Source organism: Nyctibius grandis, chromosome Z, assembly GCF_013368605.1.
Source record: "Nyctibius grandis isolate bNycGra1 chromosome Z, bNycGra1.pri, whole genome shotgun sequence".
Taxonomy (NCBI): Eukaryota; Metazoa; Chordata; class Aves; order Nyctibiiformes; family Nyctibiidae; genus Nyctibius; species Nyctibius grandis.
This window is the reverse complement of record NC_090695.1, coordinates 36,443,474-36,459,014: the sequence shown is the minus strand read 5'-3', so window position 1 is coordinate 36,459,014 and position 15,541 is coordinate 36,443,474. Positions and strand designations below refer to the sequence as shown.

Here is a 15,541-nt window from a genome sequence, read left to right as displayed (position 1 = left end):
GATTTGTGATTGCAACTTAGCTTCACTACCATTTACAGGCATCCACAATCCAGCTGTTGGAAGGTCTCCCTCCTCTTGATTCTCCACCTGATTTTATAATTTAGTCCCCCGCTCCTTTTACCTGGCCCACCTTTTTGCTGCCCCTGCACTGTGTTTGCTCTGCACAGACTCCTTCCAAATAAGCAACCCATCCCTAACTACTTTTTCTCTATTAGTCTGATTTCTACTACGTCTCTACCCAACTTTGATGTTTCCAGCAGTGCTATGAAGGCAATTTTTGGCCCAGTACTGATGCAGCTGTCTAGATGAGGTCAACCTTACATACCAAGACTCCCTTGCAATTCTTCAGTTCACGTATTTCATGTACATTTTATGCCTTCTGGACAGAATTATTATACTTAAGCCTTGACTCCCTTACTTAGCTCAAACTAAGCATGAGCAGTTGCTCATCATAGACATGAAGAATTTGCATAACAGAGCAGTAGAGTAATCAGTTCTGTACATGCACAGAAGCTTTACCCATAAAAAGGCTTAATTGCCCTTCTGGTTCCCTTCAGAGGCCAAGACTCTTAGTTTTGAGGCTTACTGTTCCTGCAGGACCTATTGTTCACACTGTACCTAAGTATTTGTCTAACATAAAGCCGTATTTCTCAAAGGTCAAGTCCTCAGTTAGTCTCAGTGGAACTTCATCTATCAGTACACTTTTGAAGTGCATCAGAAGGATTTGGATGCCTGTTTCTACCTTTTGGATAACATACAATTTTGATGTTTTGTTTAAAGCACAAATGACAGCAGTGATACACATGATCTGAACATCCCAGACGTTTCAATTGCTGATGCCTTCCTTTAGTTGCTACACAATATCCCTTGCTAGTATTTTTAGCTTTTCTTTTCTGTGAAGGATACGGAACTGACTAAAATACTGAAGCAGAGATCCATTTGTGATATACCAGAGACACTGAATTTACAGATAAATTGCTACGTAAGGATGCCATATATATTTGCACTATGAGAATATGTATTTACAGCACGGAACTTACTGCTTCCAAAAGCTGTGTCAGTGGCCAGTTAAAAGTTGGACTGGTGTAAAAACGTTCTTTTTGAGGGCCACTAAATGTAATGATGTGTGTAAAACCTTTGATTGACCATGGATTGCTGGCCTTGTGAAATACTACTATATTTGATTCATGCTTAACATTCTTTCTCATGGTACAAATCTGAGTCTGAGACAGATTATTTAGTTAGATGGCCCTTGACTTGATCCATTGCAAAAGTGCGGGGCTGACATCCTTGAATCCATGCATTTAATACATACTGTGTACTTTATTTATCTCTGATCTACATTGCATAGTTGCTGGTATAGATGTTTAAATTAAATTCTATCCTAAATAGAATCTGTACTGTACAATGGCTTCTTTGTCTATCGAGACCATTATCCAGGTACTTGACAGTATGAAAACAGGACAACTGCGATCAAAACTACACGATAGTACTTGTATGAGGGGAAGGGAGATTTGGCAGCATCATTTTCTGTAGGTCAGCTGTTCAGCTGTTGCTGTAGAGATGTCAGTGGACTCTCAAAATACTGTTTTAAAGTCACTTTTCTGATATCAAGCCCTCTTACTACAACCAGGATGTTTAATTGTTATTTTAGACATAAGCAGATCTTCAACTCCAGCCACACTAGCATCTGATCCAGCTACTTGTCCCGTCATTCCTGGATGTGAAACAACCATTGATATCTCCAAAGGGCGGACTGGTCTTGGTCTGAGCATTGTTGGAGGAGCAGACACTTTGCTGGTTGGTTGGAAAAATATGTGTGTCACTCAAGTCAAATAACAGTAATGAAATTAAAATGTCTGATAGAAGAGATTTTTTCTTCATTTGTTTCTGTAGCATTTATAGAAAGATGCCAAAGCTCAGGGAAAAAAAAAAGAAAAAACAATAAAAAAATCACTTTTAAAATTGAAAGTATAAATGAACTTCTTAAATATTTTGGTAATGTGTTCATCATACATCTGACTGTTTTGTTTATCACTGATAAATGATAGTAGGAATTTTCAGTTGCTCTTGGTCCGAAGTAGGGGCATGTTCTTTCAGCACGCAATTTATGTTTGTTTTGTTTATTCACAGGGAGCAATCATTATCCATGAAGTCTATGAAGAAGGAGCAGCATCTAAAGATGGGAGATTGTGGGCTGGGGATCAGATATTAGAGGTGTGGTAGTTTCTTTGGTTACTTTCATTGTAATTTGCTAGCTAAGTGTCTTCTATTTGTCTGCTGGAAGGCCCTGCACACTTTATCATTGTATGCTTTAATTGCAGGTGAACGGGACTGACCTCAGAAATGCCACACATGATGAAGCGATAAATGTCCTTCGACAGACTCCCCAGAAAGTTCGTCTGACTGTGTATAGAGATGAGGCCCAGTATAAGGAGGAAGACATGTATGATGTACTCAACATAGAGCTCCAAAAGAAGCCTGACAAAGGCCTTGGGCTGAGTATTGTTGGGAAAAGGTATGAATGTACCTGAGAGTCAATGTTTGGGACATGATGGCCATGCTCATGTTTTTGGTGGGGTCTGGTGCTTAGATCCTGTGGGCTTGAAGGCCATACGTGTCATTTTTGTGCCTAAGGTAACTGGCCATTCCTAGAGGAACTAGCCCAACGTTACTCAACAGAAAAATGAGAGAGTGTTTGTGTTCCAAATGGCAAGCCATAAAAATGGCACTCAAACAACACTGTAATGCAAAATCCATGTGTGTATTTGCAGAAATGATACGGGGGTGTTTGTGTCAGACATCGTCAAAGGAGGAATAGCAGATACAGATGGGAGACTGATGCAAGGAGACCAGATACTGACAGTGAATGGAGAAGATGTTCGAAATGCTAACCAGGAGGCTGTTGCAGCTTTGCTAAAGGTATTGGGAAAAGAGAAGGTGGATAAAAGTGAAGAACTGAGATCCTGATTTTTTTAAAGCTGTAGTTTTATTTAGTTTCAGTTCAGACTGTTAACTGAGATGTCAGTGAGAATGAGGCATGGATCCAAATTTAAGCTTCCTGAAGTCTAGAGCATTCAAATTTTGGTACTTTGCCTGATGGGAGTAAGGGTGGTGCAGAGTGCCATATGTTTATAGGGCAATAGAAGACCATTAGAACAACCTAAATCTTAACACTGTATTATCTCCAATGAACTGATAACTGGTTAACCATCTCACATTTTTGCAAAGACATGCAGAACTGGCTTTAAATGACGGAGAATTCATGAGAGTAGTTGTGCCAAAACATGATCACTTTCATAGTTGATAATGTTCATCTTTTTTTTTCTGTTTATGTCTAGTGTTACCTTACATCCATTAAATAGTATAATGCATTTTCTAGTCACCAAGGCATAGTGTAAGAAATTGCTTTCTCGCAAAGGTAACTGAAGTAAACTCTTATCTGCAGCTGTTGGAACCAGAATTTCTGTTCTCAATAAATTTTGTGCTTTTGATGCCCTCCCCATATTTCCAAATCAGAATGAAGTAAGATATACAACATTTCCTGTGGTCTGGCAGGAAGTCCAGCTGGCCAGCCAGCTTGTCTGTTTTCCATCGAAGGTTTCGAGACATTTCCTGCTGCGTGGTAAGGATTCTATTGAGTCAGTATTTTCCAATGGAAAACTGTTCCACTGGAAAAAATTTTAACAGCCACTACTCATAGCTGACTCTTAGATACATAGACACACAATCATGCATCTTTGCAGTCACATTCAAAGGTGTATTTTTCCAGGTCTTGAACAGTTCCTTGAGCTATTTTTTTGGGGGGGAAGGGGGGGGGGGCAGGCAACGGCTGGGGAGGTTAGAAAGGGGAGGTAGGAGCACTTTTTCTGTATTTTCAGCATGTGCCTGTAAGTGAGAATGCCAGAACTGAGTCTGTGTTCTGACAGTGAACTTGTTAATGTACTCTTCTGGGGTAATAGTACTTTTCTGTTCTTATTTGATACTTTATTTTATCTAAGGACACTGCGTTTCTTCTTCATATGCTGCACTTTTGAAGATTCGTAGTTCCCACTTAATTATTCATATATTCATGTTTTAAATACTTCATCCCACTCAGTAGTACTTGTAATTAATTGTCCTAGTGTGGAGAAATGAGGCTTTTAAAATACCTCAGATATATTATTATTAACAATTCTATTTTGTTCACATAGTATCAATGGAGTAAAGTACGATCACTCACATGTAGGCAGTCACCATTTTTAGTTCAGATAGCAGTTCTGTTTTCATTCATGAGAGTAAGATCCAGGAGTGAGTTGTCTTGAAGTGCCTGAAATGTATTTTGCTAGAAAATTATTTATAATCTTTGGATGTATTTTAAGTAGCATGAGACCACTAGAATGTGTCATCATGCTCAGAATTCCGCCTGTTCTTGCAGCGTTTCTTTTTAATTATCCCTAAAACATGTGAAAAGCTGATGATTTTTTCCCCTCATTTGACTTATGGACTCATCAAATGGGAAGAGAGAGAAAGCTGTAATAAAACTAAATGTGAATTGATTTATTCACAAGTTCTGTTGGAAAGTATTACCTCCCACTTTCACACATTATAACTTTTAAATCTCATTTGTGGGTTTGCATTTTACATGAGGATGTGGTAATTTTAGATACATGGATTACTTCCTCAGTTTTCCATTTTGGGTTAGAGTTGCCCATATGGTTTAATACGAGTCAGTTCATACAAGCAGGAAAGAATGGTTTTTCCAGAGCTTTGATCAAATCTTTCTCAGGACATAGAGAAGTAAACAAAATTTAAAAAATAAAAAGCAGTTCAGTAGTAAATCTCTTTTAGTGTCACCCCTAAGAGAGTAGCAACAGGATATGAGGTATGGAAACCCTATTTGAATGTGTGTGTCCTGTTGTTGGTTTTGATATATTGGTCTATTTCTTACTCTGAATTTTATGACAAATACATGAACCTCTCTTAGGGTAATACAGCTAAAGCATGATAAGTAAAGGCAAACTTATGTAATATTAAGTTCTTTGGATACAGGAGTTCATACTAACAACTTCCCAATGGAAGAAAGAAGGAAAAGCAAAATAGCAACAAAGCTTTAAAATTTCCATATTTGAATACATTGCAGATCGGTGGTCTTCTTTTGACACTACTTGTATTGTTTTGGAAGTCTGATTTTATACATGTTGTTTGCAATCATAACTTATCTGTTTCCAAAATGAGCCTAATGTCTTGGTTTCTAAATATTTGGTTGCAGGGTGAATTTTCTTCTGAGACATGCATTTTATGCAGACTTGTAAATACTTATTAGTATAATTAAAAGCTTAAAGAGTAGTGGAAGGATTTTCCAATATGCAGACAGTCCACAGCACCCAGCTTCCTATTGTGAGCCAGATGCAGAAAGGTCACTTAAACTACAGATAGATGTTTGGAAAACCTCTTGCCCAAAATTTCTTTAGTTATGTTGGTATGGATCCAGAGTAACAGATAATTTCAAGAGCAGGAGAAAGACGACTCACTACCAGTTTAAATACCATGTTCTGAGTCATATCAACAGAAATAATGACTAATACTTTGAGGTGTTGTACTATTTTTAGTGCTCATTGTGAAAACAGTCAATTTCACTATTCCTTGAAAAATGCCATCTTGAAAATACATGTTGACATTACAATTGAGAAGCCAAAACTACTCCCTGTTAAGTGACAGGTAACAGAATTAGTCTTCTTGTGTAGTTTCCACATCTGTATTGTAATAATGGTTAATCCAAAAAGTACCCTGCTCAGTATTGAATATCATGGTGTACTTAGTTTGTGTGGTTCTGATCCTGCCATGGGCTCTATCTGCTCAGTGCTCATCGCAGGGTTGTTAGCCCATTATTTTCCCCTCTGTCCATACTTTTTTCTTCTTCCACCATCTAATAAGTGACTTAAATATTGTCGTAGGCTTTAATGTTGTAGACAGAACAGATGTGTTATAGTGACTGGTTCTTTAGTGTTCATTAGGTGCAGTAAGACTAGAGGTCGGAAGAATAAAAGCTGGTCCATTCCACTCTGAGAGGAGAACATCCCAGAGCAGCCAGGTGTGTAACTGTAAAACTGTTTAGTTTGGAAGAAATAACGGTTAAATAATGAAAGCAAATAAAAAGAATTGGGTTTATGATGACAATGATTTTCCACATACCTGATCCAAGATGAAGAAAAGTAGTTTTTATCTACTTTGCAGCTTTTCAGTAACCGTTTCATATGTTCACTTTAGCATATTGTATCTGTTAAAGACATGATCCAGCCAAAAATGTATTCCTGAGATGGCTTTGCTGTGTTGCCTAGTCTGGTTTTTATGGCTTCAGCCTGGGAAGCAGAGAGACTTGTGATTCTCATTGACACCAGAAGAAGTTGGAGTGGACTTTAAACCTCTCTGTTACTTCAGGAGTGCTTTGCATGCAATGGAGGATTGTTTCAGTAAACTTAGTGAATTTCTCCATTCCTTGCTTATTCTTACGGTAATCTTGGTCATCAGAAGCAGGAAACCTGTGCCCTTTCCATGAAGTTCTCTCAAGTTTATTTTATTGTTGGTCTAATGGTGGAGTATTACAAAGTCGCATCAGTTTCTGCATTTGAATGCATCTTTCATGTGGTAGCAGCTCACATCGTGATCCTCTCCAGTAGGAGCTATATTTCTGAGAGCTCACAAGTTACCTTAGAACTTTTCTCTGATTATAAACTGGGTATGCAGCTCATCAAGTACTGACGATAAGTAATTTTAAGACAAATCATAATTAAACAGTTTCAAGTGAGCAGTTTAAGACTGGGTAAGACTGAAACGTTAAGCTCTCTTCAAAACGGATAATGCCAAACAAGATGAAAACGTGAAGGCTCTGGGTGGTCTTAATCTAAGTAAGAAGAAGTTCACATTGTTGAATGTTTTGAAGAGTCTGTAACAGTCAGTGAACGGGTCTCACTAGGGCAATGCTGTTCCTTTACATTGCCCTGCGAGTATATTGAAAATCTTTCTGGAAATTCTGCAGGTGAACGTGAGTGGAGAGCCTAATTTTAGTTTTAGCTGATGCAGTGGGTGAACATGAGAGTACACGTGTGGGTGTATAAAAATCTGTCTTTTGTATTCTGTCCCTACCTTGATAATTGTGGCTAACCTTTGCACCACAAGATCTCTATGAGGTGATACAAGGTGCAAATATAAGGGCACAGTCTGACCCTCAGAAGCAGCGTTTCAAAGCATTGCATGGGGCTGTAGGCATGCAATCTCTGTTGATCTAATGATGCTTCAAACAAGGAGCCCTCTAGAGTGACGAAGAAATATGTGGATGTTCACTGTGTCAGCTTTAACTGGGCACAGAAAAAGTAAAATACAGCAAAATCCTCTGAATACAGTGGGTTACAGTTTTACTTCTATCAGTTGGGTGTCTGAAGCTGCTCTCTAATCCCAGTCTAACGCTATTTAGGTCAGTGAAGGAAGTGGCAGTCTCTCGTCGTTCAGTTTCCCGGTTTCTGGGTCCAGTGCACCTGAGGTCTTTGAAAGTGGTCTAAAGAAGAATACCAGTAAGGTTTCTTTGGTGCTTTCAGTATTTTATAGATGCAAACCGGTAGCTGAGATCTTTCGCTTTCTCTAAAATGTTGTCATTATCTGCTGTAGGCCTGAAAGTGATTCCTTAGTCATTAAAACTCTGCAGGGGTGGTTATTGTACAGTACATCATATATATCTTTGAATAGCTTTTTATAAAAGAAACTAGCAGCTTGTTATGCCAGCAGTTTAGATATTGAAGATCTAAGTTGAGACATAATTTTCTGTTTAATCTAAGTAAGTCTTCAGCCAAGGTGTCTCATTCATAGAAATCCAGATACTGTATAGTTAAATTAGAATAGATGTGGAATATCTGTCTTGTGGTCAAATTTAGAACAACGTTACTTGTGACCAAAGTATTGCTAGCAGATAGTTTTTTTCTGTTCCATTTGAGCATGCTTAGCAGTCTTATTCCACAAGTTACTTAAACGGAGAGAATGAATGACTTTTTCACCCATTCTAGAAGTATTCAATCCTATTAATTTAATGACAGTCACTTTCAAAATCTGCTTAAAACGTATGCCTATAATAAACTAGAAGAAAGTTAGAATCATCATAGTAGTTTGGATAACTTTAATGGAAAAGTTTCTTAAAAATGCTAGTTTAAGTTTTCTTTTTTTGACAGCAGCTTCTGAAGTACAGGAACTAAGAACAGTTGAAATAAAAAAGGTAAGTTACAGCATGAAGTGGTATATATCAGGAACAGATTTTGAAGGTATTGTCAATAGGTGTGTTTACAGAAAGGAAGTCTGGCCCTGTTAATCATTTTGAGAGAGGAAGTGATGTGGCAATAGCTAATTAATTTGCCTGTCTTTTCAAGTCAAGACTGTATGATCTCCACTGCCTATATTTTTATGTAGAATCAGTGCGATTTATCCTATCACATTTTGTGACCTGTTTTGAAAGCAAAAGGAGGAAGGATTAGTAAGACATAATGGGACCTAGTTTTACTGTTATTAGACTGAGTTAAATTCAGACTCTTTCAATGAAGTCAAGGGACCTTTACCAAAGTTGCAAGCCCATTGTTTGGTATTTCATATTTTTCTTCACACATATTTTTAGCGAGTAGGCTCTTACATGACAGCTGCCAGGTTTTCAACTGTGAAATTCAGTCGACTTCGTTATTTTCAGTAGCGCGAGATCTGAGTCACAGACTGCTTCTGATTGTCCAGAATATTTATATTTATTTGACTTTGCCTGGCATCTAATTAACTTGATCACATGGATTGTATTGAGCCATTCTCTTTTTAAGTAGAGTCTGCAAATAACGAGTTTACAAAGCAGTTGTTGTAGTTAGGTAGAGGGTATTGTGTGGCAGTGAAATCTAGTTTTGTTCTTCAACAGTAGGACACTAGGGGGAGCATAAAGATTGATTCTAGTCTTCGGGATGTTCATAATAGGAGATTGACATAGACAATATTAAGGACAAGCAATCCCATTTGTCCAGTTTTCCTTGCCCAGACTTTCTATGCTGACATTAAGGGTCTGACGCTGAATTCTGTAAGTATTTAGTTGTGTTAAGATAAAACATACAACTAAGTCAGCAAATTGTCACTGACTACTGATAGGAGGAAACATATCCTGTGCTTCCTGAGGTTTCTTGAAATGATGAAAAGTGTATTAGCTTAAAAAATAGCTTGAGACATAGGAATTCTGATTTTCATAAGATAGGGGCTTTAGTAATTTTTTGAGATGAGACTACAGTTCTCTGTATGTGTTTTTTCTTTCCAGAAAAATCTAATCTTTTTTCATCACAATAACAGGGCCCTGCAGATTCACTAGGAGTGAGCATTGCTGGAGGTGTAGGAAGTCCTCTTGGAGATGTTCCTATATTTATTGCCATGATGCATCCAAATGGAGTTGCAGCTCAGACTCTGAAACTCAGAGTAAGTTAATTGTTAAGAAGGTTGTAAAGATTGCGCGGGTAATGCACAGTAATTACTGTAGGCAGACAATAAATTAGCAGTTTAATGATACAGTCATAAGTGCTTCTGGCTGTGTCAAGAATTTTTGCTGTTTGGATTGACAAAACAGTAACTCAGATTGGTAGCATGGTAAATGGTAATTACTGAAAGATGCTAACTTCAGGAAGGATGTCCTAAAGCAATCTTGGATTGTATAGGTAGACAGCTTGTGAAAATTAGAAGTAGAGAGGGTGGTTCAGAATGATGGATTCTGTAAGTGAGTTCCACTGATGAGCGTGGTGGTCATTCATGCACCTGTGTGTATGAAGTCTGTTTTATCTCTCACGTTTTCTGTGTGTATCTGTCTTAGGACAGAGGTAGTACTTCTTATGTTCTGAGTTGAAGTGGGAGGTCTTATCTGACACAGCACTTACATACATACCATACCCAGTCTGCACCAGATGTCATTGAATTTGACTAATGCTTCTTGGAAAAAGGACAGTGTTATTTCAGGATGAATTCAAACATATAATCTTTGATGATAATTTGCTACTTCAGTCTGTTTATCTTCAGGTGATGTGCAATTTCAGGATGAATTCAAACATATAATCTTTGATGATAATTTGCTACTTCAGTCTGTTTATCTTCAGGTGATGTGCAATATGCATCTCTCTTTTTACATGCTGTATATTTCTAGAGTATTAGGATCAATTCTGTAACGTATCATTACTTTTTTACACTGAGTACACTAAATCAGTGTAATTTGCTAATTGTGATGTTGAATTTTCTACTTTTATATTGGGTCATTATGTAGTTCAAAGATGATTTGCCTTCAAGAGAAAACATACCATGAACAGTTGCTGATTTCTTTCTTCTTGCCCTATATCACTGATAAAATCTGGGTAAATGCAAATACACAGATCTGCTGTTGTTGAAAGAAAGTCACAAATAAATCTATGCAAATAAACTTATTGTTAGTTAGATTTTTCTACATTTTCTTCTGCAGGTTGGGGACAGGATTGTTAGCATCTGTGGAACATCTACTGAGGGCATGACTCACTCCCAAGCTGTTAGTCTCTTAAAAAATGCTTCAGGCACTATTGAGTTGCAGGTAAAAAAATCTTCAGTGACATTTGGAATATTTTCTGAATACTATTTTACCAGCTGCTACAATGAATTATTCTATTGTCAACATTCTCATTTTACTGGTTTACAAACTCTGTTCCTAGGTTGTAGCTGGAGGAGAAGTGAGTGTCATAACTGGTCAGCAGCAGGATCCACCTACATCCAGTCTTTCTTTTGCCGGACTAACTTCAACCAGCATTTTTCAGGATGATTTAGGGTCAGTAACTATAGAATATACAACCTCTGTAGCCTGTTATTTTAGGTGGAACTCAACCTAAAAAACGTAGAAAATCTAGCAAATAATGGATGAATTGTTTGACTTAATCATAACTTACACATTTGGTATACGTGGAACCTGTAGGCCATAGGTCCTCCTCTGCATTTTTCATGATGTGATTTGCTGTGCTGTTTTATTTTGCCTGTCTGTAGAGTTATGATGTGATTTGATTTCCTCTCTGTAAATACAGCCTCCTTCATTTTACTGAACACTAGCTGGGATTAATTGATACACCCAAAATGTTTTTTCTCAGACTTAAATAGCAAGGCCCTTTCCGCAGTGGACCTGTGTTTCCATAATGTACTTTTGAGCACTGGACTATCGGGAGCATCAAACTTTTCTGGTATACAAGGTGTATTGCTTTTGGTATACTGCAAGGTACAGCTATGTAAACAAGTTTTGCCTCAAACTCGGTCATAAATCTGAGGCATTTTTCTTCTACGAACAGGGAAAGAGAGAATGGGGTTCTTCAGCCACACAGGTCTACTTCGAAAAATGTAACTTCAAAATTTCTTACAGTGAAAGAATATGTGGGGAAGTATACCTACAAATGGTCTGTATAAATGCATACATACAAATACACAGTCCTATATTAGAGGAGGAGAGAAGCAATTAAACCTTATGACAGAAACTATTGGGGCTAATTTTAGACACTTTTTAGGAGGTGTAATGGGTTATAGAATTTTTAAATTGCAGCTGTAACTAAATATAGGACATTGCAGCTGTAACTATGCCCTGAGCTGCACGGAAGAGGTGTTTGAAATAGCTACCTTTAAGTAATAACGAGGGCATTAGACGGGTGTAGTGTTTTATATGAACTAAAATAGACAGTTCATTATAATAAAAGCATTTGTAGTTATAGTGGAAAGGAAAATGTATTGCTTAGCTTGAAAGGAAAAATGTTTTCCATTGAATATTCTACATGTTAAATCATAAGTTCAGACAACATCACAATACTCTTTTTCCTTTTTTTTAGACCTTCTCAGTACAAGACCATTATGCTGGATAGAGGACCAGATGGCCTAGGCTTTAGTATTGTGGGTGGTTATGGCAGTCCCCATGGAGATTTACCCATTTATGTGAAGACAGTGTTTGCAAAGGTAAGTGTAAATTTGTTCAGTCAATCCATTTATTAGTTAGTTCACAGCAGCTGTTATCTTAAATCATGGCCTGAGTTTAAAGCCAAAGGATTGTTAAGTTTCTCACAGCTTTTTTTCCTTCATGCAAGTGCCAGTCAAAATGTGCTTGAAGCTTTTGAAGGCTATAGTGTTAGGAAGATTCAGAATTTCCAAATGCATGTGACTCTGCTTATTGCAGAGTCTTCTTCAACCCTCAAAAGTGGATTTGTGCACATACTCAGAAAAACAGCCCTCTTATCTTACGTTTAGAGTGTATTTTCTTCAGGTAGTAGAAGGGACTGTTTTATTTATTTTGACTGAGAGTCTGAAAGGTAGACCAAGATAAAACAATTTAATTCAGTCTGGACCTTTGGAGAAGTTCAGGTACTGACCTGGATTTGATAGTTTGGACTGCCCTAGGAAACAGCCCTGAGTCAAAGAAAACTGGAATCAAGAATACCAAACTTTTATGATTAATCAAAGTACAGAGCTGGGTTTTGATTACTGAATTTCTTATACCAGTTGCTGAAAACTTCTTCAGGTCTTGAAAATCTTACTTCTATGATAGTACATTTTAAATGTTGTACTAGCTGGATGAGCAGGGTTAAGGGAATAAAAAAATCCTGTAGATCTGATTTCTAGATGTTGTGAAACTCCAGACAAGGCAGGGCATACTGCAGCATCAGCAGGCTGTGCTACAGCTGACTGTATTAGAATCATTGAAAATCAAAAAAGTTTTAAGGAGGTTTGTGCACTGAACCCATCTTACTCAGACTGTAAAGACAGTGTGGTAGGGAGAAAAAGAAATGCGTGAATCTTCAGTTACATGTTGTATTGTTTCAGGGTGCAGCAGCAGAAGATGGACGCCTGAAGAGAGGGGATCAAATCATTGCTGTGAATAGGCAGAGTTTAGAAGGGGTGACCCATGAGGAAGCGGTTGCTATTCTGAAAAGGACAAAAGGAACAGTCACTTTGACTGTTTTGTCGTGAACTGACTGCCCAAAGGGGTAGGGTCAATAAGACTATATTATTTACATTCCTTATAGCAAAGAGAATGGAAATGTTTATACAGTCTTCTTGCTCTTCCAGCTTCACAGGACTGTGATACAACACTGAAGACAAATAACATTTAACCATATTTTTGTATACAATAGAAGTGTTTCTCTTACTGTCAAACCACTGGGATGGAGTTATGTCAACTATGGAAAGACATGGATATTTTTTCTATTAGTATTACAATGAATGCTTGTAAGCCACTAAAAAAAAAAAAAAAGGAATGTTTGCATTAGTAACCACACAACAAAACTAGAATGTTTTGCTATTGCTAAGAGGCTTTGCATATTTGAAATATGTTGGAAAAATGGTAAAGACACCAAGTCAACAATGGGGTGGCATGGGCAACAGTAGTCAGAAAAGAGAAACAGGGTTATTGAAGAAAGAAATTATTAACAAAATATGGAGGAATTTTGGGAAAAGAAGGAGAAGTATGTAATCTGGAGGCAGACGATTAATGGACTTAAATGGTTGTTTGTATAATTTCACAATACCCAAGTAGAAGGAGCTGGGTAGGTGACTTGGGTGGGTTTTTTTGCTCATCTGTTTGTGTGTATAAATTTTCTAAGTCATGGTGTATCCAAAAAAAAAACAACTGAGTTTTGGTTTGGCTTAGGTTTGAGGGTTTGGGGTTGGTTTTTTTCTGAGGCAGGGGGATATGTGTGTTTATTTTGAAAGGAGAGGGCTTGTGCTCAGGGCTGAAAAATCCGTTTGCTAGTAGAAACTGCTACTGGTGAATGAGAGTGCCCAGGAACTGCAGTATTAGAAGAACTAGACTTTTCTGTTGTATTAGTAGTGTTTTCTAGCCTATATGTGTGTGAATGCAACCTTCCCAATATGAAATGTGTGTAAGCGAAGGTTGTCCTCTTCCAACATGCAAGATTAACTACAGGCTCAGTGCAGACATTTTTGCGAGCTTCTTGAATCAGAGCCGTGAACAAACCGCTCAGGGCAGGTTTATTTAGCTGCAGACAGAGACTTGTGGATATTGGTTAAGCCAAGGTGGAAGAACTTGATGTTACGGTGTTGCTGCCATTATCAGTAGCAGCAAAGGTAGAGTCCTCCTTGGACTGAGGAGGCCTAAAACCAGGCCAGGAGTTGAGGGTGGTTAAAAGGCTGAAAATCCCTCCCATTGGAGATGAGTAGTAAGACAGCAGTGAAGGTCTTTCTGCATCAGCATTAGCAGAAAAGGAGATTTGAGGGCCACAAATATTGTTTTGGAGTTATTAATTTTAGAGGCACAAATACCAGACAGTGTCTAATAGGTATGATGCAACCATGGAGGTGTTCTTTGGGCAGCAGTGGTCAACAAATTTGTCAACATCCTCAGTTTCCTAAGTTGGGATCTTGACTAAAACTTTATCCGAAAACCGCCCTCACTGAAACCCGTAGGTTATTGTACCCTGCATTTGCCTCTGCTCCTTCAAACTAGCTCTTAGGAATCTGGCAGGTAAAGCACACTTTGCCCATGATGTACCTTCCTTCAGAAAAATTTCTCCAAGGATTTTGAAGGAGGAAGATACCTAGCTAATCAGCATACTAATTAGTAGCAAGGCCCTTTGTGTTAATTAGCAAAAAAAATTGTAGCAAGAAGGCCACCATGTCAGTTGTCATTTAAGAGAAACCTAAAATGAAAATTCAGACAATGGTCAGGCCATTATTAGGGGAAGATAAAAAAGACTAGCATTTGTTTTAGTGGGTCACAGAACCAGTATTAGGAATGTCTGTGAAATAATATTAATAAATTGATAGCTTTGTCTAAGTGAATTAACTAAAAAAAACACCCTCTTTGTCTCTGTAACTATTCTAGAAGTTACACTGTGGTAGGCTAAGATGAAAGAAAACAGATGGTACACTAGATGATGCTGTTACTGAATTGCTCTTCTATACTTCTTTCTCGGCTAGAGTGGGAAATGCCTACATTAGAGTTTGTAAAGTCACTTTACATAGTATATATATTTATAACATAAGTAGTGTACAGATATTTTGCTACTGCTGTTGTGTCTAAATGGAGGATTTAAGTGAATAAATTCCAAACTGTCATGATGAAGAAATAAAGTTGCAGATGTGCTTCTGGTTGCTTTACAATAGCATGCTTACGTTGTTCATTCTGTTGTCAAGGATTAATTCAAAACAATTTGAATTAAATTTTTTAAAAAAAGGCATTACTCTTTATGTGAACCTTAAACTCCTTAAAAATTGCTTTATTTGAATTTTAAGATTTTACCTTCACTTGCAAACTCTTAGCAAATCCACGAGGTGAGATACCAAAACTATCTAGGAATTAATATGAAGCTGCCTTGCTTTTTTGAAACAGATAGCATTAATCATTGTTCAGTCTGTTTAAAAAGCATTCACAGAATCACAGAATCAACTAGGTTGGAAGAGACCTCTGGGATCATTGAGTCCAACCTTTGACCTGACACCACTGTGTCAACTAGACCATGGCACTAAGTGTCACATCTAGTCTTCTCTTAAACACCTCCAGGTT

At 37.7% G+C, this 15,541-nt stretch overlaps 1 protein-coding gene across 9 annotated transcripts in view; it reads left to right on the top strand.

The window, feature by feature from the left end:
- MPDZ (multiple PDZ domain crumbs cell polarity complex component) overlaps positions 1-15,140 on the top strand; it is a 108,418-nt gene extending 93,278 nt beyond the window's left edge. For 7 of the 9 annotated variants that reach the window (XM_068422392.1, XM_068422394.1, XM_068422391.1 and 4 more), the window contains 12 exons: positions 1,655-1,800; positions 2,134-2,217; positions 2,325-2,518; positions 2,775-2,922; positions 5,987-6,073; positions 7,454-7,550; positions 8,199-8,242; positions 9,337-9,459; positions 10,484-10,588; positions 10,707-10,819; positions 11,856-11,979; positions 12,841-15,140. In XM_068422392.1, the coding sequence (XP_068278493.1) occupies positions 1,655-1,800; positions 2,134-2,217; positions 2,325-2,518; positions 2,775-2,922; positions 5,987-6,073; positions 7,454-7,550; positions 8,199-8,242; positions 9,337-9,459; positions 10,484-10,588; positions 10,707-10,819; positions 11,856-11,979; positions 12,841-12,987 (1,412 nt within the window). In that variant the 3' untranslated portion in view covers positions 12,988-15,140. The remainder of the gene's footprint in view (positions 1-1,654; positions 1,801-2,133; positions 2,218-2,324; positions 2,519-2,774; positions 2,923-5,986; positions 6,074-7,453; positions 7,551-8,198; positions 8,243-9,336; positions 9,460-10,483; positions 10,589-10,706; positions 10,820-11,855; positions 11,980-12,840) is intronic. The other 2 variants (XM_068422387.1, XM_068422389.1) reach the window with 2 other exon arrangements.
- The last annotated feature ends 401 nt before the right edge of the window (positions 15,141-15,541 follow it).